The following is a 24,615-nucleotide window of genomic DNA, read 5'->3' as shown; positions in this document are numbered from 1 at the left end:
CCAAATGTCTGTCTTCCTCATGAATGCTTTTTTAGAGTAGCTTATTGTACATCTGTGTATATTCCGGTCACTCCTGGGTACTGTTCCAGGTAGGTGAAAAGATACTGTCCCTGTCCTCAGAAAGTAATGAGGGAGTTGATACAGAGGAAATTTGCTAATCTCCTTCTGGAAAATTGTAAGAATAGAGTAGATAACTACCAAATCAGTGTGGACTAGAGAGCAGTTCTCAAAGTGTAAGGGCCGCCGGGGATCTCCAAGACCCTTTTGGGGGGGTCTACAAGGTCAAAGTTATTTTCATAATGATATTGAAAACTTGTTTGCCTTTTTCACTCTCATTCTCTCACAAATGACCGGTGGAGTTTTCTAGAGGCTATGACATGCAATATCACAGCCAGTTGAATGGAAACACAGAGAGCAGAATATAGCTATCTTCTGTTAAGCCAGATATTAAAGATTTGCAAAGATGGAAAACAGTGCCACTCTTCTCACTAAATTTTTTTAAATATAGTTATTTTTCATTAAAATGTTACTTACGTTAACATAACATATTCTTTTAACTGAGTTAATATTTTAAAATTCTTAGTTTTAATATCTAATAATAGATAACAGATATCAATATACTCTCCACATAAAGAAAAGCTCTTTTGGGTCCTCGGTGATTCTGAGGAGTGTAGAACCTGAGGACACCAAGTTTGAGCATCATTGGTTTAGACCTAGCCTCATTCAGACATAGGGTTGGACTTGACATCCCTGTGAGGCTCCCTTGAGCCCTTGTTTCTGTGATGCTACCAGTTCCTAGTGTTCTGCATTCATACTCATCAAAGAGCAAGAGGCTTCCTGGTTGAAGGACAGCCTTCTGTCATTTGGGGAAGTCCCCACCCTTCTGCCTCCACGCTCTAGGGGTAGACAGCTTGAATGTCTCCTTCCTGTTTGCTTTTCTCAGCCCCATGAATATGAGTCTTGTATCCATATGGTGCTCTAGTCAGAGCACCCGGGGGGCTGCTTCATCTCAGAGCCATCTGGAGTATAGCCAGAAGGATTGAGGATTTTCTCTTTCCTTCCCTCAGGGGTTGATGTTCCTTGGCAGGGACTCAAGCTCCTTCTTGCTCTACTCACTTGGAACCCTAGTGTTTCCATTCATGCCCCCAAATGTAGTTGCACGTGGTCATTATCTATTGTTTTCTTCTCCCTATAGAGAAAGATGATTATTGAAGATGAAACAGAGTTTTGTGGGGAAGAACTGCTTCACAGTGTGTTGCAGTGTAAGGTAAGGCCTTCTGGCTAGAGCTGGAGTTGAAAACCTTGTGTGCTGGGCTTTTCCAGTTCTTTTGAGTCAGTTACGGGAGAGTGAAGTTTAGCTAAGATTTTTCCTGGAGGTCAGATGTATAGTTTGCTACATTTCTCCAAGGTGTCCTTTTTCCTGGTGACTGTCCCACCTTGTAGTGTTGTGCTGTCCCTGTAGTCAGTAGCCAGGAAAGGATCCACTTAACCTCAGTGAGTCGGCTTGTTGTAATCCTGAGAGGGCTTCATGTAGTGAAAGGTTTGGAATCATTCTTTAGCATCAGGTAGACCTGAATTCAAATCCTAGTTTTGTAACTTTTTTGCTATGTGACCTTGGGCTAGTTACTTTAGCTTTTCTGAGATTGAGTTTCCTCGTCTATAAAATGGAGAAAATACTTCCCAGGGTTGTTGTGAGAATCAAATGAAACAGCGGGTGTGAAGTTCTTAACATGCTGGGTGAATGTTAGCCTCCCCTTGATATCTTTTGGCCTGATTTGGGTCAGGAGGTGCATTGCCTGGGGCAGAATAAGCCAAGGAAACTCTGAGGCGGAAGTGGTTAGAGAAGCAGGACCAGACCAGGCTCACAGAGCTTATTTTTTGGCAGGCAGAGGGTTGGGAATATCCTTTAGGTGACTGGAACTCAGGTGAAGTGAGGCTTTTCTTTTTTCAGAGAGAAAATTGGAGAAAGGAGAAGGGATCCCTACTGTGTGCTAGGTGCCATCAGAATACCCTAGCCTTGTTTGCCCTCTGTCTGAGTGAGCCTTAGTATCAGAACTCGGGTCCCTTGGAGAGTTGCTGCTGGAGTGGAGAAACAGATTTGCTATGAAGATTAGCAATGCCAATCTGTGCATAAGCACAGGGGCCATTTATTAACCACTTACTATGTGTCAGGGACATGTTTACATTTTGTTTTTTACCATTTTGCAGGCGAGGTAGTTGAGGGTCAGAGTAATTGAGCATCTTGTCTGGGGTCACACATCTCGTCATTTCAGAACTGGGACACAGCGGAGCCTGGCTCTTCAGAGGGCTGTGAGTCGGGCTCCACAAGCTCTTAAGACCCTTGTCCCATCCTGGAGGGTGATGCTTACCTTGAGGTTCTGATTCTCTCTGGGCAGAGTGTGTTTGATGTCCTGGATGGGGAGGAGATGCGGCGAGCTCGGACCCGGGCCAATCCTTACGAGATGATCCGAGGAGTCTTCTTTCTAAATAGGTTTGCTGACATCACCCTCCCCTCCCCTGACATGTACTGTTCCACTTTTTCCTTTGAGCCTCAGCTTTCCATATGTCTGGTACTGAGTTGCGCTCTTCTGTCTTGCTTTGTTGCAGGGCAGCAATGAAGATGGCTAACATGGATTTTGTGTTTGATCGCATGTTTACAAATCCACGGGACTCTTATGGGGTGAGAACAAGATTCTGCTTCTGAATTTATAGTGCTAAATGGGCTTAAGCTTCAGTGGCTCAGAAATTGCTGTTTGTGCAATGCTAGTTTTCCTGCTGTGTGATAGAGATATATTTTGTGATAGATATTTTGCTTTGAGTTCCTCAGATAGGATTCCATAGTGCTGCTTATGGTCCCAGAAGTGCCCCAAGAAGCAGTTGTCTCTAGGGCTTCAGGCCCAGAGTCCCAGTCCTTGCCTCTGCAGATCCTGCTGCTCACTCCACGTGGAGGTGGGCAGGGCTTGCAGAATTGCAAAAGGACATTCCTGGGCAAAATCAGCAGCTCTGACATCTATAGGCCTAGGCAGCAGGGAGGTGAGGCCGTGAGTTAGAGCATGAGCTTTCCTTCTGCTTTAATTAAACATGTATTTATCCAGCCCTGACTTTGTGCCAGGCACAGTACGAGGCACCAGGAATATAATTTTGAATGAGATAGATGTGATCCCTTCCCCCATGGTGCTTAGGTTCTGGATATTCTAGTGGACTTGAGAGCTGGTAAAGGTGCAGGGTTGGGATGTTTGTAAAGCCTTTCTGTGCTCCTTGGTGTATGAAGGCCAGTTGCCACCAGGGACACTTAGCCTGCTGCCTTCCTACTGGATGAGGTAGATCATAAGGGTGAGTATGTAGTCCTAACAGTGACTTTATTTTCCAAATCGAAACTTGTCATGTTATCTGATTTGGGTGCTGTTTCTGGAATGAGAGGGGAGTGCTCTGGGAAATGTTTGAGTGTTGAATGAAAGGGAGGCATCGGGGTCCTTTCACTGGTCTATTTAAAATCTGTCTCATGTGTGAGAATCCAGGCTGTGTTGTTCAGTGGGGGTCGGTGCAGGGAGTGCAGCACTTCCATCACAGGTGGTGTCACTTCAGTTCATACCTTCTTTGGGTCTCAGCTGCCTCATCTCTGGAATTAGCCCTACTGACCTACCAGAGGGCTGGGGTAGGACCAAAAGGCTCTTAAGATTTATTCCAGCTCTAAGATCTGTGATTTCAGATGTGGCCACTTTCCCTTTCTGCCTCTGAACGAGCCTTGTGTGGGATCATAATTATCAGGCTTTAGCCCTTCTCAAGAAGTGGTAGAGGAAGATGATTTTCTACTCTGCTACACCACATTTCTCTGAACACAGGCCCTCCATAATGAGAGAGAAAGAAAAAAGGAAATTGCATGCTAACATTCCCTTCAGGATTTCAAAGCATTTTTACCCAGTCCTAGGAAGTTAGTTCCCTTTGATAGTGAAGGGGCCAGGAGCCAGCTGTTCCCAAACCTGTTTTTGCTTCGCTCACCCTCCTTCCACTAGGATTATTATCTACCGGCTTAAGAAACTTATTTTCCAAGTTCTTTAACGTTTCAGCTTCACCTGCCTAACTGCTTTCTCCATGCTGGCAAAACTGGCGTGTAGACCCCTCCAGCATCTTGTCATTTCTCTCTCCTAGGTCTCCCTCCCCATTTTCCAGAACCAGCAGGCAGCACAAAAGGGCTCTTGGAATTAGTGTCTTGAGAAAATTAGGTTGATATAATGTTGATTTAATTTTCTGAGCTCCAAATGATTTCCTTTAAATCCCCGCCTGGCAGAGGAGCTCTGTTAAGCTGATGGGAAATCACAGCGTCATTGTGGTCTTTTGAATGTAAACGCCTCCAGCAGCTGGTATCTGGTTACTGTCTTTTGCTGTCATGAAAATGAAGTAGGCCCCAGGGTAGTACCATTCAGGTTGAGGGTGGAGATGTTGGTTATGGAAGAAAAGGCAGTGATGTTTGTAACGCTTCAGGCAGCGTCTTGACCTGAATTGATTGTTAGTGGCCATGGAGAATTGCCCTTTCAGGGTTGTTTCTCTAAACTCCACTATAAAAAGTGATTTCTCTCCAGCCCGTAGAGTTTTCTTCCCTCTTTTCATCTCTGTTTTCTTCTGAGGGCCAGAGTGACAGCCAAGCCCAACAGGCTTGGTATGTTTTTCAGGCAAACAGACACCCTAGAGCAGTCCCCAGCAGAGGTGAGAGTGGCTGAAGCCCCAGGCACACACCTGGATTTGCTAGGGTCTCAGTGGCTCTTGGCTCAAGCAAATTATAGAATAAGAGCACAGAGAACTTGAAGCTTGGGGAATTGTGTAGAGGTGGGAGGTGGGAAGTGGGTGCGGAGGGACTCTGAGGTGATTCAGTGAGTTTCTCCTTTTACCACAATGCAGCTCATGGTCAAAGGAGAAAGACTAGGGTGGGGAAATAAAGAAATTGTAAACAAGAATTGGAAGAGGCGAGGGAAAGAAGAAAATTTAGATTCTTTGGGTAAATGGAAGCATATTATAGACCATAAACATTACGTGAGGGATTTATGTGCCTGGGGATATTGTTGAAGTAGGAAAACATTGTCTGTGAAGCATAACAGGAGACAAACACTGAATATAGATCCTTAAGTTTCAGCGCTGTCTTAGAGGACATAGACAGCACTTAGAAAATGCCCACTGAGTGTAGAGTACCGCACTAGGCATTGGAGGGTGAAAAAGATAGAAAAGGACAAGAGTTTTGACTCCAAGGAAATTGATCTAGTTAGTTGAATATGGTATCCTCTTTTGTTTGTTTAGTGTTTTACAGTTTATAAAGAACTTTGACATAGTGGTACTTTATTTAATCCTACAACAGCCTTAAGAAATAACCTGCATTAGGCTCAATTTACAGTTGCGGAAGCTTGAGCTTAAAGACATAAATTGTTTGCTTGCCCTTGACTGCACAGCCAGTAAGTGGCAGAGGTGAGAAGCCCAGCTGTTGTTTCTATGAAAAGACCTTCTGGCCATGGCCACGTGAGGGCCACACGTCTTGAAATCACAGAATGAAATCACATTTATGCTCTCTTTTTGGAAGTGAGATACTTGCATTGATTCATTCCCCTTCCTTCCACCAGTCTTCCTTTGGGCCAATGACTCACCCAGAGAGGCTGGAGCCTGGGGCTAAGGCATGGCCAGTGGTGAGAAACATTGTTTTTCCTCCTTCCAGTGTGTACAGGCCTTAAACTTGTGACCCCTGCCTCATTCCCACTGTGCTGCCTGGAAGGTGCTACATAATGTTCTTGGCAAATGTTATTAGGGTTTTTTGCCTGTGCAAATGAATATAATCCAAAAATATGAATAATTGCTGGCTCAAGAACAAAGAATGCTGGGGTGGAGTGGTGGGAAAAGGGAGAAAGAACTGATATATCCCAGCATGCCTGTGTGGGCTTGTCACGGGATGGTGAGGTTTATATTTAGCTAAAGTCACTTTCCCCAGACGTTGTCACTGTTCTGATAAAGCTAGATAGCTATCATCAGAGGCAAGGCTCTTGTCACCTAGGAAGTGACTGGATTGTGAATATTAGTATCTCCATTTCTTTCTTAAAACTGTTTCCCCTAAAGCTTTCTGATCTTTGTTGAGTAGTTACAGACCTCTGGACATGCACTCAGCCATCCCAAACCTGTAGAAAGGAAGGCTGAGCTGCCTGAGCCCCTTCCTGCTGGGTGTTCCTCAGGGTCCTCTGCAGTCATCGCTCTAGAGCTCAACCTCTTGTTGTCACCAGTGTATTTGGTACATCTTCTCTGCTGTGGAGGGTCGGGACAAGTAGAATTCACCATCTAGGGCCCAGGTATGTGACAGAGAAATGTAAACACACAATATGGTCCAATGCTGGGTTCAGCATAAATTTTAGATTGAGGGTTAAAGGTACTCAAGTGGCCAAAACCGTTATCCAATAAAACTGCAAATGACTCTTGTAATTTAGTTATTCCTGAGCTGGGTGGGGGCTCTGAGGGCTGCCTGGAAGCTGCGTACAGTGTCTCCTTCCCTCACTACCTTGTCAGCTCCCAGCTGTGTACTGTCCCAGACCCTGGCTGGCAGAGGGGCAAAGGCAGGAGAAAAAAGGTGTATAAGAAGGAGACAGAGTGCACTGTGGTATCTTGGATTGGATCCTGGAACAGAACAGGGACTCTACTGGAATCTGAGTCTGGTCTGGAGTTTAGTTAACAGTAGTGTACCAATGTTGGTTTCTTAGTTTTGACAAATGGCAATGTAAGATGTTAGCAAAACTGGAAACTGGGTGAAGGCTGTGACTGTCATTGGAGCTTTTCTGTAAATCTCAAATTATTCCAAAATAAAAAGTTAATTGGAAAAAAAAGGGAGAGCCAAGGAGGAAGGGGAAAAGGGAAGTAGAGGCTATGGTTTGGAAAGACAGGCCCTGTGGCTGGGGAAAGGTGATGTTAGAGCCCCAGACTTTGGTTGGACAGGAAGACCTGAGCAGCGGTCTGGCTGACTGGATTCTGATTTAGCTTTATTGCAGACTGGCTGTGAACAGGTCACTTTGTGTCTTGATGTCTCTTTTTCCTTATCTGTAATGTGGGGGATACAGCGTTTGTTCTCAGTAGGACTCTTGTAAGGCAGGATATGGCGAGGAAAAGATGCTGAGAAATAAAAACATGCACACTCAGATGTCCATTAAGCTGTTTTTATTAGGAGTCTAAACTAGGCCTGGTGATGTGAAAGGCATCAGGGGTATTTTGAGGTGAGAATGGGCATCTCTAGAGGGTGAGAATCACAGAGGATACATTTCCTGGGTGTTGTGGCCCTGGCGGGAGCTCTGTATTATGCTTGCTAAAAGTCTTATTTTATCTTCCTGCTTTCTCCTTCCTGCTCCCCATTGAGCCATTTTTTTCCCCTTCCTCCCGTCCTCCACTTGCAGAAACCACTGGTGAAGGACCGGGAAGCCGAGCTTCTGTACTTTGCTGATGTTTGCGCAGGCCCAGGTGGCTTCTCAGAGTATGTGCTGTGGAGGAAGAAGTGGCATGCGAAGGGCTTTGGAATGACTCTGAAGGGCCCTAACGACTTCAAGCTGGAGGACTTCTACTCGGCCTCCAGTGAGCTCTTCGAACCCTACTATGGTAGGGACACCAGGGACTAGGAGGGACAGTCCTCTGTGGGGACTTCATGTTGGAAGCGGTTATTATCCACTTACCATGTGTTTTTTCCTAGGTCTGTCAGCCTGGGGTTCTCAGTCCATGTCAGGAAGGTCTTGGTTCCCTCTTGACTGTCCCTTTTTACCCCAAGCCTGCAGAACACAGGTTAAACACTCCACTAGGCAAACTTTCATGAAAGCCATATTAATTCTTACTTTCTTCTCCTGTGGTGACAGGAGATAATGAAACTGCCTGATCTCCGGCTGAGAACTGGCAAGGTTATTAACAAATACAAAGCCCACGCCCATCTCCAGCCCTGTGTGCCTGTGTGGAATGCATCAGGAAATAGAGCTCAACCACCTGGCAGCAGTCCCCTCCATTCTATCTTGACTGTTATGATTTGGCAGCAAATCCTAAGTCCTTTCATAACAGTTCTTAGTGAAAAATTGATACTAGTTCCTAAAGGTAGGTGCTTTAGTCCTAAATGTAGGTGCTTTCAGTTTCAGTTGATGACTCTTGGCTGGTCAACTCCTTTTAGACTCTGGTTTATTACAGTAGGGCCATGTTTTTGCCTCCTTGTCTGTCACTGCAACGCAGCCTTGCAGTGTGGGCCCTGCAGTGAATTGCTCCTCACGGGCTTTTCTCCTGGACCTCAAGGCCCACTTGGTACCTGTGTTAACTGTCCCAGAGAGCATGTGTTCCAGCTCCTGGGATGTATGGGGCATGTGAGCTTACTGTGAATTTTGTGTCCTGCCAGGTGAGGGTGGGATCGATGGAGATGGAGACATCACCCGCCCAGAGAACATCACTGCTTTTCGGAATTTTGTCCTGGATAATACAGATCGCAAGGGTGTCCACTTTCTGATGGCAGATGGGGTAGGTGACCTGCTCTCCGTAGGGTGATACTTTAGGGACTTATTTTGTTAGAGGCTTGAGAATTCTTTTTCTTATGTTTTATTTGGTCCTTTAGCTGTCCTGGAAGGTGGTAGCTCACTGTTCAGATAGTAGGGATGTATGTTTTTATTCTTTTTGTACATATTTTCAATGATAACTTTGTAAAGCCTGTGATGTTGTTGACACCTTTGCTTGGAGCAAGTGGATCTTCTCAGCTCACTTCTTCAAAGGGCCTTGATTGGCTGTAAGACATGGTGATGGGAAGACCATGACTAAAATGAACTGACCGGGTACTGACTGGGAAGAACATTTCCATCATTTGTCACCTAGGTGCTGCTCCTGGCAGAGGCTGTCTATATGTGGCCACTCCTAAGCCTCTGGATGGGCTGGCAGGTGACCACATAACCAAAGGCAGCAGCTCAGGGGAATCCACAGGAGACTCTGTCAGTGGCTGGGCTAAAGTGAATGTTCAAGGAGCCTTGTTTCTTGGGCAGCTGCTTGAGACACAGAGGTGAGCCCATTGCAGCTTTCTCACCCAGTATCTGATGCAGCAGGTAGTCTTTTTCTGGAGTGAGCCACGACTTAGTCTTGAGTAGGGACAGAGAACGTGGCAGTTTGCTTCAGGGTCCTATGGCTAGAGTTGAGAAAAGCCTCTGGAGCTCCTTGGGTGGCCTCTCAAGCAGTCGCCATGTGGAAAGGTAAAGGAATGTGCAGGATGTTAGCACAGAATCTGAAGATGCACTGGCTCACCAAAGCTTTGTGTACAGCAGGGAACAACAGATAGACAGGTTTGGGGGAGGCCGGGGAGCGGCTGCTCCAGCTGAGCAGATGTGGGGGTCTGATAGTGCTTAGGAGGCAGCTGTTGCAGTGTGGCAGCTAGAGTGGCAAACGCAAGGTTGACTTTCTGCTTAGGCAGTGTGGACTAGTGACCTGGGGCTTTTTTTTTTTTTGACTGACCCTGTAAACAGGCATGCATTTTGAGAAGCATTTATAAATCTGGAAGACATTGCTAACGTTTTTTTGTTTTGGTTTTTTAAAGATTGGCACCTGAACATCTGTTGCCAGATTTCTTGTTTTCTTCTTCCTCTTCTCCCCAAAGCCCCCAGTACATAGTTGTATATCCTAGTTGTGAGTCCTTCTAGTTGTGGCATGTGGAACACCACCTCAGCATGGCTTGATGAGCAGTGCCATGTCCGCGCCCAGGAACCGAACTGGCGAAACCCTGGGCTGCCGAAGCAGAGCGTGGGAACTTAACCGCTCGGCTTTTGATTCTGAGTTGTTTAGCTATTACCTTCTCAGGACTGAGTCAGGAAGACCTGGCCCAGCTGGGGGGCCTGCTTAATGGAGGCCAGCCTCCGTTACTTTTTCATTATTGTGATAAAAAAACACATAGAATTTACCATCTCAACCATTTTTAAGTATACGGTTCAGTAGTGTTAAATATACTCATATTGTTGTGAAACAGATCTACTGAACTTTTTCACTTTGCAACACTGAAACTCTGTACCCCCTAAACTCCCCTTTCCTCCTCCTCCAGCCCCTGGCCTCTGATTTTTATGTGAGCTTGGCTCTCTGCTCCCTGCTGGGATCTCACAGGGAGGGAGACCGCTCCCAGTATAGCCAGCTGGTGGGAAAGGCTCTGTGCTCTTGGGACAGGAAAGGGAGTTTGTGACTAAAGTCTTGGTAGGGGAGAGAGATTACTATGACTGTCAGAGTTATGCTAACTTTTCCCCTGTCACCAGACTGGGGCCTCTTCAGTGGTCAGCACAGCGGCTGAGTGAGCCCGAGCAGAGTATTCATGCTGCACACACTCCCTGGGTCTCACTGGGTTCACCAGGGCTTTGTTTCCTGTCTTATAGTTAGCCTGTGACTAGCCAATATTTTGCTTCTGTTCTACCTTACTCTTCCTTGCATTCCCATGAGTCTTAACATTTTCCGGACTGTCTCCTTGGAAAAGCAGACTTGGTTCCATCCCCTGGAAGTGATAGAGCAGGAAAACAACTGCAGTATTCAGGCCTGCGTCTTAGTGCTAGCTTCATCCATAATGAGCCATATGACTCTGCCAAAATAATTTAAACACTAAGCTGTATCTTTATGAGTCAGATGGTGGAGATCAATGCACACACTTCAAGAAACCTCAATGAAGATGAGGTAGGGGTTGCTCTGTTCCTTCCTCCTCATTTCTCTTTCCCACCCCAATCCTTGTGCTCTTGTTTCAGGGTTTCTCAGTGGAAGGGCAGGAGAACCTACAAGAGATCCTCAGCAAGCAGCTGCTGCTCTGTCAGTTCCTCATGGCGCTCTCCATTGTCCGGACAGGTGGCACTTCCTCAGCTGTCTTCCCACCCCAGGACTCACTAGAGGCCCTATTGGACAAGAGCTTGTGTGGGGTTGGCTTGTAGTTAAAAAAAGGAAATCTATTTATATCAGGTGACAGGTGGCTGAATGAGGAATTGAAGGAAGAAAGGGCTGTAGAATCCCCAGAGTTCCTCTAAAGCAGAGACCCCCTTAAACTGCCTCTGACTTTTAATGGACCCAGGTGCTGGCCCCTTGACTTTGTCATATTTACTTCCTGAGACTACATTACCCACCTCCTGGAATAGAACCCACTGACTTGACTGCTACTGGTGTTTTCTTTCTAATCCAGGAGGCCACTTCATCTGTAAAACTTTTGATCTGTTCACACCATTCAGCGTGGGGCTCATCTATCTGCTGTACTGCTGCTTTGAACGAGTATGTCTCTTTAAGCCGATTACTAGCCGTCCGGCCAACTCAGAGAGGTGAGGCCTTCCTCTCCATTTTAGTAAGACTGGTTGGCTAAATATCAGAACAACAAATCCTGGTGCATCTCTCTGGCATGACTGCTACATTAAAATCCTTGACTCTAAAGAAGTTATTAGAGCCAATAGGAGTCAGGATTCTTGGATCTTATCGGTCCTGTGATGTGCCAGTTAAGCCTCTGCCTCCTCTACAAGCCTTATTCACCACACTTAGGTGGGGGATCCTTGGCTTGGCCCAGGAGGGAGAAGGTGACCAATAGTAGGGACACCTGGAGGGACACGGGCTGGGAAAGGGTAAGGGGGCTGCCAACCAGAGGCACTGTTGGCATCCCTGCTGGGACACAGTGCCCATGCACTGTGTGAGAGCAGATGCTGCCAATCAGGATTGCCAGGTAGCTTGTTAAAAACACAGATTTCTGGGCCCTGTCCCTGGAGAGTCTGTAATTTAACAGACGCCCCTGATGATGGTCTTGCAGCCAGTCTGGCATGGGGCACTTGGAAACCACTGTCATAGAGAGGAGAGATACAGCCCAAAATAGAACGGAAAGATTTGAGGTGAACGTCTGCAGCACAGAGTCTGTGCTGTTCCTTGTGTGTAGACTTGAGGCTGAATGGGGAAGCTGTTTAGCTTCATGACTGAGCAAGGGATTGGGGTTGGGGGAATGTGGGAGGGGAGAGCCCTTGGTCAGTGGAGTAACAGGGTATCTCCTGCCAGGTATGTGGTGTGCAAGGGCCTGAAGGTGGGCATAGATGACGTGCGGGACTACCTCTTCTCAGTGAATATTAAACTCAACCAGCTGCGGAACACTGATTCCGACGTCAACCTTGTGGTCCCCTTGGACGTGATTAAGGGAGACCATGAATTTACTGACTACATGATACGGTCCAACGAGAGGTAAGCAAACCAGGTGTTTTTTTGCTGGCACCTCTGGGGTATCAAGGTAGACCAGAGAATGAAGGACTAAATGACTAGCTCTTGGTTTCGCTTCATCAGCCTTGACAACTGGTAACTGGAATTGGTCTGCTGGTGCCAGGGCTCCCTGGGACTTTGGATACCTTGGGAATCCTTGTCCTGCCCCATCGCAGGGGTGGCCAGTGGGTGCCTGGCTGGCATAGCCCTGCCCACAGCCTGATGTGATAGTGAACCCAGACAGAGAACAGCCTCGTCCTGTGTCCCAGAGCAATTTCCCTTTGATTGCATCTGTTTGTAAAAGGCCAATTTGGTGGTTGCCTTGGGAAGTCCTCCTGTTGGGGACAGAAGATGGCTGGAAAGCAACTATACAGCCTGCTTTGGAAGTTTCTGGTACCAGAGCTTTTGCCATTTTGAGTTCCCCAGATGGGTGATCTGAATGCTGGTTTTTTAACCTTCTTTAATTGTTCCCCCTCTCTGTTAGTGGCAATAATTTAAAGTTGTGACAGTTGGCTCAGTTCTTCAAGTGGGCGAGCCTTAGAGAAAAGTGTTTTGAGGTAGGCTGGAGAGTTGTATAGTAGCAATGAATCAGTGAAAGTACTTTCTTAGGGGGCCAAACAGGTATTAGAAAGGTCATTTCTAAGGATGTAATCCCAAGTCTCCTAGAGAGGTTTGAAGGTATAGGTGGCCCTAGAGAATCATAGAAGGAGAGGAAATCTTTATCCATCTTATCCATTATCTCACAGTATTTTAACTTGCCACAGTGCTGCCACATAAGCTTTCTCATCTCGATAGTAATGCTAGGCACCAAGATGGAGCAGATACCAAGCTTCAGCATGTTACAGATGAAGAAGCAGGCCCAGGGGCTGGCCTAGAGTCAGGAAAGCCAGGGCTTTGTAGTATTTCTGGACTTCCTTTTTTTTTTCTTTTTTTTTACCTGCTACGAGTGTGTGTGGATGCGTGGCAAAACTGGACTTCTTCTCAATGTTCCCAAAAGCACAGGATGTTTAGGCAACCCTATAACCAGTTTCCTTTCTTTTTAAAAAAAATTAAGGGGCTGGCTCGGTAGCCAAGTGGTTAAGTTCGCGCGCTCCACTGCGGCGGCCCAGGGTTCGGATCCTGGGCGTGGACATGGCACCACTCGTCAGGCCAAGTTGAGGCGGCTTCCCACATCCCACAACTAGAAGGACCTACAACTAAGATATACAACTGTGTACGGGGGGTTTAGGGAGATAAAGCAGAAAAAAAAAAAAAGAAAAAGATTGGCAACAGTTGTTAGCCCAGGTGTCAATCCTTAAAAAAAAAAAAAAAGATTGGCAACAGTTGTTAGCCTAGGTGCCAGTCTTTAAAAAAAAAAAAAAAATTGAGGTATAATTCCATAAGTGAAATCCAGATCTTATGTGTGCACTTCTGTCAGTTTTGACAAATGCATATATCCATGTAGCCTGCATCCCTATTAAGATAAAAATAAATTACCGTCTCCTCAGGAAATTTCTTTGTGCTCCTACTTAGTAAACCCTGAAGTAACTACTCCTTTGATTTTTATTACCATAGATTAGTTTTGCCTGTTTAGAACTTTGTATAAATGGAATCATACATGTACACTTTTGTGTCTTTTTTTTCCTCCTCACCTTGTTTTTGAGATTCATTCACATACTGTTTATTCCTTTTTATTGCCAAGTAGTATTCAGTTGTATGGATATACTGTAATTTATTCTTCTGTTGATGGACACTTGTAGTATTTCCAGTTTGCTGCTGTTATGAATAAAGCTGCTAAAACATTCTTGTACAGGCCTTTTGGTGGACAGATATTTTCATTTTTCTTAGATAAATACTCAAGAGTGGAAATTCTAGGTCATAGAGGAAATGTGTATTTAACTTTTAATAGTGCTATATGGTTTTCTAAAGTGTTTGTACTGGTTTGTACTCCAGCACAGCATTAGAGTTCTGATTGCTCTGTCTCCTTGCCAACATTTGGTATTTTTAGTCTTTTTCATTTTAGCCATTCTAGTGGGTGTGGTATTATATCATTGTGGTTTTCATTTGCATCTCTGTGATGGGGAATGATGTTGAACCCCTTTTCATGTGTTTATTGGCCCTTTATGTATTTTATGAAGTGTCTCTTCAAGTCTTTTGACCACTTAAAAAATGGATTTATCTTTTTATTAAGTTGTAGGAATTATTTATATATTCTGAATACAAGTCCATTGTCAAATATGTGTGTTGTGAATAGTTTCCCCAGTCAGTGACTTGTCTGTTCATTTTCTTAATGGTGTCTTTTGATAAGCAGCAGTTTAAAAATTTTTTGTCATTTTTTTATTGTGGTAAAATATACATCACATAAAATTTACAATTTTAACCGTTTTTGAAATGTATAATTCAGTGGCATTAAGTCCGTTCACATTGTTGTGCAACCATCACGACTATACATTTCCAGAACTTTTTAATCATGTAAAACAAAAACTCTGTATCTACTAAACAATAATTCCCCATTTGCCCCACCTCTAGCCCCTGGTAACCTCTATTATACTTTCTGTCTCTATAAATTTGCCTATTCTGGGTACTTCATATAAGAGGAATCACACAATATTTGTCCTTTTGTGTCTGGCTTATTTTACTTGGCATGATGTTTTCAAGGTTCATCATGTTGTAGCATGTATCAGCACTCATTTCTTTTTAAGGCCAAATAATATTCCATTATAGGTACTTAACCATATTTTGTTTATCCATTCATCTGTTGATGGACATTTGGATTGTCTCCACATTTTAGCTATTATGAATACTGCTGCTATGAATATTGGTGTGCAAGCACCAACACTTGTTAGTTTCCCTTTTTTTTTAATCATAGCCATCCTAATGGATGTGAAGTTATACCTCATTTGTAGTTTTAATTTGCATTTCCCTAATGACTAATGATATTGAGCATATTTTCACATTTCATGTGCTTGTTGGCCATTTGTATATATTCTTCGGAGAAATATCTATTCAAGTCCTTTGCTTGTTTTTAAATTCATTTGTCTTTTGTTGTTGAGTTGTAGGAGTTCTTCATATATTCTGCATATTAATCCCTTATCAGATACATGATTTGAAAATATTTCTCCCAGTGGGTTGTTTTTTTTTCACTGTATTGATTATGTTCTTTGATGCACAGCAGTTTTTAATTTTGTAGTCCAGTTTATTTTTTCTTTTATTGCCTATTCTTTTGATGTCTTCTTCAAGAAATCATTGCTAAATCCAATGTCATGAAGATTTCCATATGTTTTCTTCTAAGAGTTTTGTAGTTTTAGCTTTTATGTTTAGATGTTTGTTGCATTTTGAGTTAATTTTTGTAGATGGTGTAAAATAAGGGTCCAACTTCATTCTTTCTCATGTAGATATCCAGTTTTCCCAATACAATTTGTTGAAAAGACTGTCCTTTCTCTCTTAGATAGTCTTGGCACCCTTGTTGAAAATCATGTGACATATATATGAGTTTATTTTTGAGCTCTCTATTCTATTCCATTGGTCTGTATGTCTGTCTTTATGCTAGTACTACACTGTTTTACTGTAGCTTTTTAGTAAGTTTTGAAATCAGGAAGTGTGAGTCCTCCAGCTTTGTTCTTCATTTTCAAGATTGGTGGGGCTATTTGGGGATCCCTTGAAATGTCATATGAATTTTAGGATGGGTTTTTCTGTTTCTGCAAAAACTGCTGTTGGGATTTTGATAGGGATTGCATTGAATCTGTAGGTTGCTTTGGGTAGTATTGTCATGTTAACAATAGTGAGTCTTCCAATCCATGAGCACAGGATGTCTTTCCATTTATTTATGTCTTCTTTCATTTCTTTCAGCAGTTTTGTAGCTTTCAGTGTACAAGTCTCTCACTTCCTTGATTTAATTTATTCCTAAGTACTTAAATCTTTTTGATGCTATTGTAAATGGAGTTTTCTTAGTTTCCTTTTCAGATTATTCATTGTTAGTATATCGAAATGTGAGTGATTTTTGTGTGTTGATTTTATATCTTGGAAGTTGGCCGAATTTGATTGTTATAACAGTGTTTTTGTGGAATCTTTAGGGTTTTTTGCATGAAAGATCATGTCATCTGCGAACTGAGAATTTTACTTCTTCCTTTTCAATTTGGGTAACTAGAATTTTAAAAGTTTGCTGATGAAATCCAATGTATCAATTTTTCCTTTTTGTTAGTGATTTTTGTTTTCTTTCTAAAAATCTTTGCCTCTGCTAAAGTCATGAACGTTCTCTGTTTTCATCTAAAACTTTTATAGTTTTAACATGTTTAGGTCTACAGTCCACCTGAAAATAATTTTTGTTTATGGTGCTGTGATGTAGGAGTCAGAGTTCTTTTTTTCCTTATAGGTGTCCAGTTGTTCTAGCACCGTTTGTTGAAGATACTTTCCTTTTTCCATTTAATTGCTTTGGCACCCTTGTTAGAAATTATTTGACTGTGTATGTGTGATTTTATCCAGGGCACTATGTCTGTTCCATTAATCTGTTTGTCTGTCCTTTGCCATATTATCTTGATGACTATACCTTGAAAAAAGTCATCTTCAGGTCAGGTAGTGTATAGTTATCCAGCTGTGTTCTTTCTCAAGATTGTTTTGGCTAGTCTAGGTTTTTTGCATTTCCATGTAGATTTCAGAATCAGCTTGTCAATTTCTAGAAAAAACCTGTTGGAGTTTTGATGGAGATTACATTGAATTTATAAGGCAATTTGGGGAGAATTGACATCTTAACAGTATTGAATTTTCCCATCCATGAACAAAAAAATCCGTATACGGTCATGCGCTGCATAACAACATTTCAGTCAGTGATGGACTGCATATAGGACAGTGCTCCCATAAGATTAGTACCGTATAGCCTAGGTGTGTAGCAGGCTCTGCCATCTGGGTTTGTGTAAGTATGCTCTGTGATGTTTGCACAATGATGAAATGGCCTAACACATTTTTCAGAACATATCCCATCATTAACTGATGCGTGATTGTATTTAGGTTCTCTAATGTCTCAACAATGTTTTAAAGTTTTCAGTATAGAGGTCTTACACATCTTTTGTTAAATTTATCCCTAAGAATTTTATAGGTGTGGATGCTATTGTAGATGGTATTTTTAAAATTTTAGTTTCCAATTGTTCATTGCTAGTATATGGGAATACAATTGATTTTTGTGTATTGTCTGTGTATCCTGTGAGAATGCTTAATTTACTTCTTAGTTCTAGTAGTTTAGTAGATTTCTTAAGATTTTTTACATATGTAATAATGTCTTCTGCAAATAAACAGTTTTACTCTTTCCTTTTCAATTGGTATGCCCTTAAAAAAATTATTTAGGGGCCGCCCTGGTGGTGCAGCAGTTAAGTTCGCACATTCCGCTTCGGTGGCCCAGAGTTTGCCGGTTCAGATCCCAGGTGCGGATATGGCACTGCTTGGCAAGCCAGGCTGTGGCAGGCGTCCCACGTATAAAGTAGAGGAAGATGGGCATAGATGTTAGCTCAGGGCCAGTCTTCCTCAGCAAAAAGAGGAGGATTGGCAGCAGATGTTAGCTCAGGGCTAATCTTCCTCAAAAAAAAAAAAACCCAAATAATATTCCCTTGTATGTATATACCACATGTTCTTTATTCATTTATCTGTCAATGGACATTTAGCTTGTTTCCACATCTTGGCTATTGTGAATAGTGCTGCAGTGCACATGGGGATGCTGCTGTCTTTTTGAGATCCTGTTTAGTTCTTTTGGAAATGGAATTGTTGGATCATACGGTGGTTGTCTAATTTCCACGCCTTATTGTACTGACTAGTTCTTCCAGTACGATGTTGAATTGAAATGATGAGAGCAGACATCCTTGCCTTGTTCTAGATTTTAAGTGTAAATTGTTTAACCATTAAGTATGATGTTACCTATAGGTTTTTTTGTAGATGTCCTTTATCAGACAAAGTTTTCTTCTATTCCCAGTTTGCTCAGAGTTTTTATCATGAATGGATGTTTAATTTTGTCAAATACTTTTTCTGTATCTGTGGAAATTATTATATTCTTATTTTATTCCACTAATACAGTGAATTACATTGAGTGATTTTTCAAATGGTGAGCAAATCTTGCATTTTTGGATAAACTCCAGTTTGTCATGAATATCACTCTGATATATTGCTATATATATATATATATATATATATTTTAAAGATTTTATTTTTTCCTTTTTCTCCCCAAAGCTCCCCAGTACATAGTTGTGTAGTTTTTTTTAGTTGTGGGTCATTCTAGTTGTGGCATGTGGGATGCCACCTCAGCATGGTTTGATGAGCAGTGCCATGTCTGCGCTCAGAACCCGAACCGGCGAAACCCGGGCTGCCGAAGCAGAGCATACAAACTTAGCCACTTGGCCACGGGGCTGGTCCCATGTTGCTATATTTGATTTACTAACATTTTATTAAGAATTTTTGTGTCTATGTTCATGAGGGATATTAGTCTCTAAATCTGTATTCTTTTGAAGTCCTTGTCTGGTTTAAAAAATATATATATAAAAATACATATGTATATTTATATATATATTTTTATATATACATATAAAATACATATACATATAAAATACATATATATTTACATACATATATATGTATTTTATATGTATATGTAAATGCTATGTTTCCCTGTTTATAATCCCTTTATTAATATATATATTAAAAGAAGAAAGGATTTAAAATCAAAGAAGCTAGAAAAAGAAGAGCAAATTAAGTCCAAAATAAGGAGAATAAAGGAAACAATAATTTCCTTTTATTTATTTATTTATAGCATGTAAATATATATGGATATTTATATGGATACATTTATTATTTAATATATTGTATATTATGTAGTATTGTATGTTTATGTAGACTATTGGATGTTATCTGTTCATTAATATGGTTCAAAATATTCTTTAAATTTCTTATTATTTGTTCTTTGGTTCATGGAGTATGTAGATGTGTGGTATTTGATAGCCAGATATTTTGGGGTTTTCAGGATATCTACTCGATTTAGTCCTATTGTACTCAGAATATACTCGGTATGATTTTGATCCTTTGAAATTTATTGAGACCTTTTTTATGGCTAATCACATGCTCTATCTTGGTGAATATTCCAACTTCTGTTGTTGAGTGTAGTGTTCTATAAATGTTAATTTGGTCAAGTTGGTTCATGGTGTTTTTCAAATCCTCTGTATCTTAACTGATATTTTGACTATTTATTCTGTCCATTGCTAAAGGAGGGCTGTTAAAGTCTTCAACTATGATTGTTTATTTCTTTAGTTTTATCAGTTTTTACTCCATATATTGGGATCTTTGTTATTAGTTACATGCACATTTAAGATCATTTTGTCATTATGAAATATCTTTATCTCTAGTAATACTCTTTGTCTTGAAGTCTACTTTGATATTAATATAGCCACATCGGCTTTCTTTTGCTTAGTATTTGCAAGGTTTATCGTTTTATGTCCTTTTATTTTCAACTTGTCTTTTTCTTTTGTAAATAGCACATGGTTGGGTCTTATCTCTTTATCCAGTGTGACAGCTCTGTCTTTTAACTGGGGTGTTTAGTACATTTATGTGGAATGTAATTATTGATATATTTAGGTTTAAATCCTCTCTCTTGGTTTTTTTTTTTGCTGGGAAAGATTTGCCCTGAGCTAACATCTGTTGCCGGTCTTCCTCTCTCTCATTTTCCGCCCCCTCCCCAAAGCCCCAGTACATAGTTGTGTATATTCTAGTTGTAAATCATTCTAGTTCTTCTTTGTGAGCCACTACCACAGCATGGCTACTGACAGATGAGTGGTGTGGTTCCATATCCAGGAACCAAACCCAGGCCTCTGAAGCAGAGCATGCCAAACTTTAACCACTAGGCCATCAGGGCTGGATCCTCTTGGTTGGTTGATTTCTGTTTATCTTGTCTTCTCTTTGTTTCTTTCCTTTTTTTTTTTTTTGTTTTTTAGGAAGAATTTACCCCCTGCTAATTCTGCCCATTCTCCTCCTTTTTTTTGGGGAGGGAGGACGATGGGCATGGATGTTTGTTCAGGGCCAGTCTTCCTCTACTTTATACATGGGATGCCTACCGCAGCATGGTGTGCCAAGCAGTGCCATGTCCGCACCCGGGATCCAAACTGGCGAACCCTGGGCTGCCGAGAAGCGGAATGTGTGCACTTAACCGTTGCACCACTGGGCCTGCCCCTTCTCTTTGTTTCTTTATTCCTTCCTTCCTTTTGGGGGGAGGGCAAAGTCAGTATTTCCTAGTGTCCCTTTTTATCTCCTTGGTTTTTTTTCTTTTTTAAGCCTTTTGTGTTATGTTTTAGTTATTGCTCTAAAGATTACATTATGCAGCTTTAATTTATCATAGTTTACTTTCAAAAAATATTTTCCTGCTTCATGAACTATGTAAGAACCTGATCACAGTAAACATATATTTACAGTCCTCCTGCCTTTGTGTTCTTGTTTTATATAAACCTACTTTCCGTTGCCATTATTTTTATTTTAAACAGTCTATAGTCTTTTAAAGAGAAAGATACATACATCTATATATGTACATCTAATCTTTTTTAAGAAGGTCCTTGATATTTACTAACATATTTATCCACTCCTTCATTCCTTTCTGCAGAACCAAGTTTCTATTTGGAATCATTTCCTTTCAGCCTGAAGAATTTCTTTTAACCTATTTTTGTAGTGCAAGTCTGCTGGAGACTAACTCCTTCAGCCTTTGTCTTTTGAAAATCCTTTCATTTCTTGAAGATATTTTCATTGGATATGGAATTTGAGGTTGGCAGTGTTTTTCTTTTGGCACTTTAAAGATATTCTTCCATTGTTCTCTGCCTTTCTTATTTCCCATGAGAAGTCAGCCATCATTCTTGTTTGTTCTCTGCTTTCCTTGTTTCTGATGAGAAATCAGCCATTGTTTCCCTGTAGGTTATGTGTCCTTTTTCCTCTGACTGCTTTCAAGATTTTCTCTTTATCTTTTGTTTTCAGCATGTTGACCATGATGTGTTTATACAGTCATGCACCGTATAACGACGTTTCGGCCAGCGATGGACTCATACAGCAGTGGTCCCATAAGATTAGTACACTATAGCCTAGGTGTGTAATAGGCTATACCATCTAGGTTTGTGTAAGTACATTCTATGATGTTCACACAACGATGAAATTGCCTAATGACACATTTCTCCAAGTGTCTTCCGTCATTAAGCGATGCATGACTGTATACAGTTTTCTTTGTATTGCTTCTGCTTGGGGTCCCCTGACCTTGGATCTGTGGATTAATTTCATTCATCAGTTTGGGAAAATCTTGGCTATTATCATGTCAATATTTTTGTCCTATTCTTTCCTTTGCTTCCGAGACTCCAATTATGTTAAACTGTTTTTTATTGTCTCATGGAGCTCAGATGCTCTGTTATTTTTTTTCACTTTTGTCTCTCTTTGTGTTTACTTTGGATTTCTGTTGACCTGTCAGTCCTCAAGTTCACTGATTCTTTTCTCTACTGTGTTCAGTCTGCTGGTAAGCCCATCAAAATCATTCTTTATCTCCAATACCATATTTTTCATTTCTAGAGTTTTTATTTGTTTTAAAATATAGTTTCTATATCTCTGCTGATATTCTCCATCTTTTTATGCATGTTGTACACCTTTCCACTAAATCCTTGAACATGTTTTTTACAGTTATTTTAAAGGCCCTGTCTGATAATTCCAATATTTGGACCATCGCTGGGTCTTGTTCTGTTGGATTGTTTTCTCTCTTGTGAGTGGGTCACGTTTTCTTGCTTTATCCTGTCTCATACTTTTTTATTAAATCCCAGACATTATGTGTGAAAGAACAGTGGAGACTAAAGTAGAACAGGCATCTGTTAGTGTAGGTGGTTGAGTCAGTTTAGTCTGTAGTTGAACTGAGTCTGGGCTTTATTGTTGGTTTGTGAAGGATCAGTTCACCACTGCTTTCAAATTTTTAAGGATGGGATCAAAACTTCATTTTAGCAGGAGTTGGGATCTGAGTGTCTGGAAGATTTGACTCAGTTCTTCTGCTTTACTCTCAGCCATCAGCAGCCCCCATATAACTGTACCTTGGAGTGTGGTCGAGGGGGTTCTCTTTCAACTCTCCATCCCCTCCCCTAAATATAGATGGCCTCTGCTCCAGCTAAATTTCTCTGTCCTGATGTCTTTTGGTTGTCTTTTTTTGGTAATCTTTCTGAAAGCAAATAATTTTTTTTTCTTGTAGCCACTGTAGTCTGCAGATCAAAGCTCTGGCCAAAATCCATGCCTTTGTTCAAGACACGTGAGTGTTTCCCACTTTCCAGAATTCATCTATTTCAAGGGAAGAGCTTTTCGTTTAGCTTCTCCCCCTGAGCTCTTTATTTCATTTAAACATTTAAAATACCTACTCTTCTATCTCATACTCTGCTGTGGTCTATGCAGGATCCCAGAGAAGCATATGGCCTGAACCTTGCCCTCAAAGACTTTGTCTTTGGGCAGATAAGAATAGCCCAGGAAAAGGATGCAGGAAAAGTTCCTAACAGTGGATTAGAGTGTGTGGAGTGGCACAGCACGAGTAGAATACATAATGTTCAGGGGACACAGAGTAAAGAGTGATCAAGAGAGGAGAGGTAGAACTGTTCAAGGAGAACCTCTGGTAGGGGGCAGACCTGAGCTAATTCAGCTTTCTGGGGCAGAGTCACATGCACTGGGATGGACTTGAAGTGGCCTGTATTAGCAGAGGAAGAGCCAGAACGTGCTGATGGGTAATTGGAAGAAGGGTATATGGCATCCAGGGTGGTCAGGAGGGCAGACTTCTCCCTTCCCTTTGTGGTGGGAAGGGGAGGTCATCCCATTTTGTGTACATCTGAGCTCCCATCTTCAAGAGACAGCTGTGTGATTGTTAAAAGCACCCTAGGCTAATGGCAACGTGGTCTCCAGGTGTGCATGCACATGTTCATTCATGCAGGCTTCCTTTCTGGGGTACTGAGGGGCGCACAGGAGGCAAATTCCTTGCATATCTTGGAGGTTTTAATCGCTTGCTGGCTTCATTTTTCCAGGACCCTGAGTGAGCCTCGGCAGGCAGAGATCCGGAAAGAGTGCCTCCGACTTTGGGGGGTGAGCATCTCCCCAGACCATTGTTGCTCCAGGGTAGGGAAGCTGTAGAGAAGAATGGGATTGACTCCCAACCCTGTCACCTGAGGGTCTCCCCCTGCGTGAAAGTGTCTGTCTACCCTCACAGCATTTCGGAGCTGGACATCTCAGCATTGTTGGGAATGATCTTGTCCCTTTTGCTGTCAGTTTGCTCCTACAGCTGGGTCAGAAAGGACAAGGGTGGTGGGTGAACAGGCCTCAGTTTTCTGCTGGTGGCTTTGTGTAGCAACACTCACCACAGAGAGCCCCGGTGAAAGGGAAGTGGCCTTTGGGGTGTGCTACCACAGGGTGTGAAAGGGAGCAGTGACAGAATTAACCACCTCCATCCTCCACTTTCTCCCCTCCTTTGTAACGTGCCATTTCCTCTTCTCCTGTTTGAACCTGTCCCCTCACTTACATAGATTCACACACAGCCTTGGTCAGAAGCACATTTGAAAGTCAAAGCTCTTTGCTGTCTCTTTTCAGATCCCAGACCAGGCTCGAGTTGCTCCTTCTTCCTCAGACCCGAAATCTAAGTTCTTTGAGCTAATCCAGGTAAATTTGGTATCTGGAGAAGGTAAAACTTTAGAGAGGCCTAACTCTAGATGTGGCAGGTTTCATGAGACCCCCAGATGCCTGGCCTCTACAGGGCTTGTGCAGCTGCCACCCGTGCTCCACAGGGCTGAGCTGAGGCCAACATAGGTGGGAACCTTTGGTATAGGGTATTGAGTTTCCCAAGACCCCATTGAACTGCCTGAAGATTCTTGTCCTGAGATGTGTTGTGCTCAGCATTCCCATGCCCAAAGGGTGGTGCTGGCTCTTACTCCCTGGCAAGTTCAGGGTCCCATGAGATTTGCCTGCAGGGGAGACATGAAGTATGGGATGACTTTAGATGGGGGAGCTGGGCAGAGGGCTAAGAGAGGCTACCAGGAGAGCTCCACAGTGGGGCTGGCCTAACCCTAGGCTCTTTGTCCTGTTTCTGCTGAGCTGGTCCTTGGAATTCTTCTGCCCTGTTTTTTTCTACCATCTGGTTTCCGGCTTCTCCCTGGGCTTCATATAAATCTGGCCCAGATCATGGGCCATTGTTGCTGGTTTTGTGGGTCAGAGACTAGAGAATGAGTTTCAAGATGGCCTTAAAAGACTAGCATGTGTACATTTTTGTGAATGGGGTGGAGAGAGAACTGCGCTCAGACCAACTGCTGGTGAGTCCTTGCCTTCAGTTTTATTGAAGAAGTGGCTTTTATATTCTGGTGACATTTCCTTATAGCCCTGCTAAATCGATCTGTACTTGGGGACTCGGTGTTCTTTCCTTTCCCAACC

At 42.4% G+C, this 24,615-nt stretch overlaps 1 protein-coding gene across 1 annotated transcript in view; it reads left to right on the top strand.

Annotated features, from left to right (window-relative positions):
- Positions 1 to 24,615, top strand: part of CMTR1 (cap methyltransferase 1) — a 55,356-nt gene that overhangs the window by 22,240 nt on the left and 8,501 nt on the right. Inside the window, exons 6-16 of the mRNA XM_046639058.1 lie at positions 1,196 to 1,267; positions 2,397 to 2,491; positions 2,608 to 2,680; positions 7,410 to 7,608; positions 8,381 to 8,499; positions 10,737 to 10,833; positions 11,162 to 11,294; positions 12,010 to 12,189; positions 22,409 to 22,465; positions 23,223 to 23,280; positions 23,782 to 23,850. Coding sequence (XP_046495014.1) covers positions 1,196 to 1,267; positions 2,397 to 2,491; positions 2,608 to 2,680; positions 7,410 to 7,608; positions 8,381 to 8,499; positions 10,737 to 10,833; positions 11,162 to 11,294; positions 12,010 to 12,189; positions 22,409 to 22,465; positions 23,223 to 23,280; positions 23,782 to 23,850 — 1,152 coding nt within the window. The remainder of the gene's footprint in view (positions 1 to 1,195; positions 1,268 to 2,396; positions 2,492 to 2,607; positions 2,681 to 7,409; positions 7,609 to 8,380; positions 8,500 to 10,736; positions 10,834 to 11,161; positions 11,295 to 12,009; positions 12,190 to 22,408; positions 22,466 to 23,222; positions 23,281 to 23,781; positions 23,851 to 24,615) is intronic.

This window comes from Equus quagga, chromosome 15 (genome assembly GCF_021613505.1).
Source record: "Equus quagga isolate Etosha38 chromosome 15, UCLA_HA_Equagga_1.0, whole genome shotgun sequence".
Lineage (NCBI taxonomy): Eukaryota > Metazoa > Chordata > Mammalia > Perissodactyla > Equidae > Equus > Equus quagga.
The sequence above is the reverse complement of the archived record's forward strand: the minus strand, read 5'-3'. Positions and strand labels throughout refer to the sequence as shown.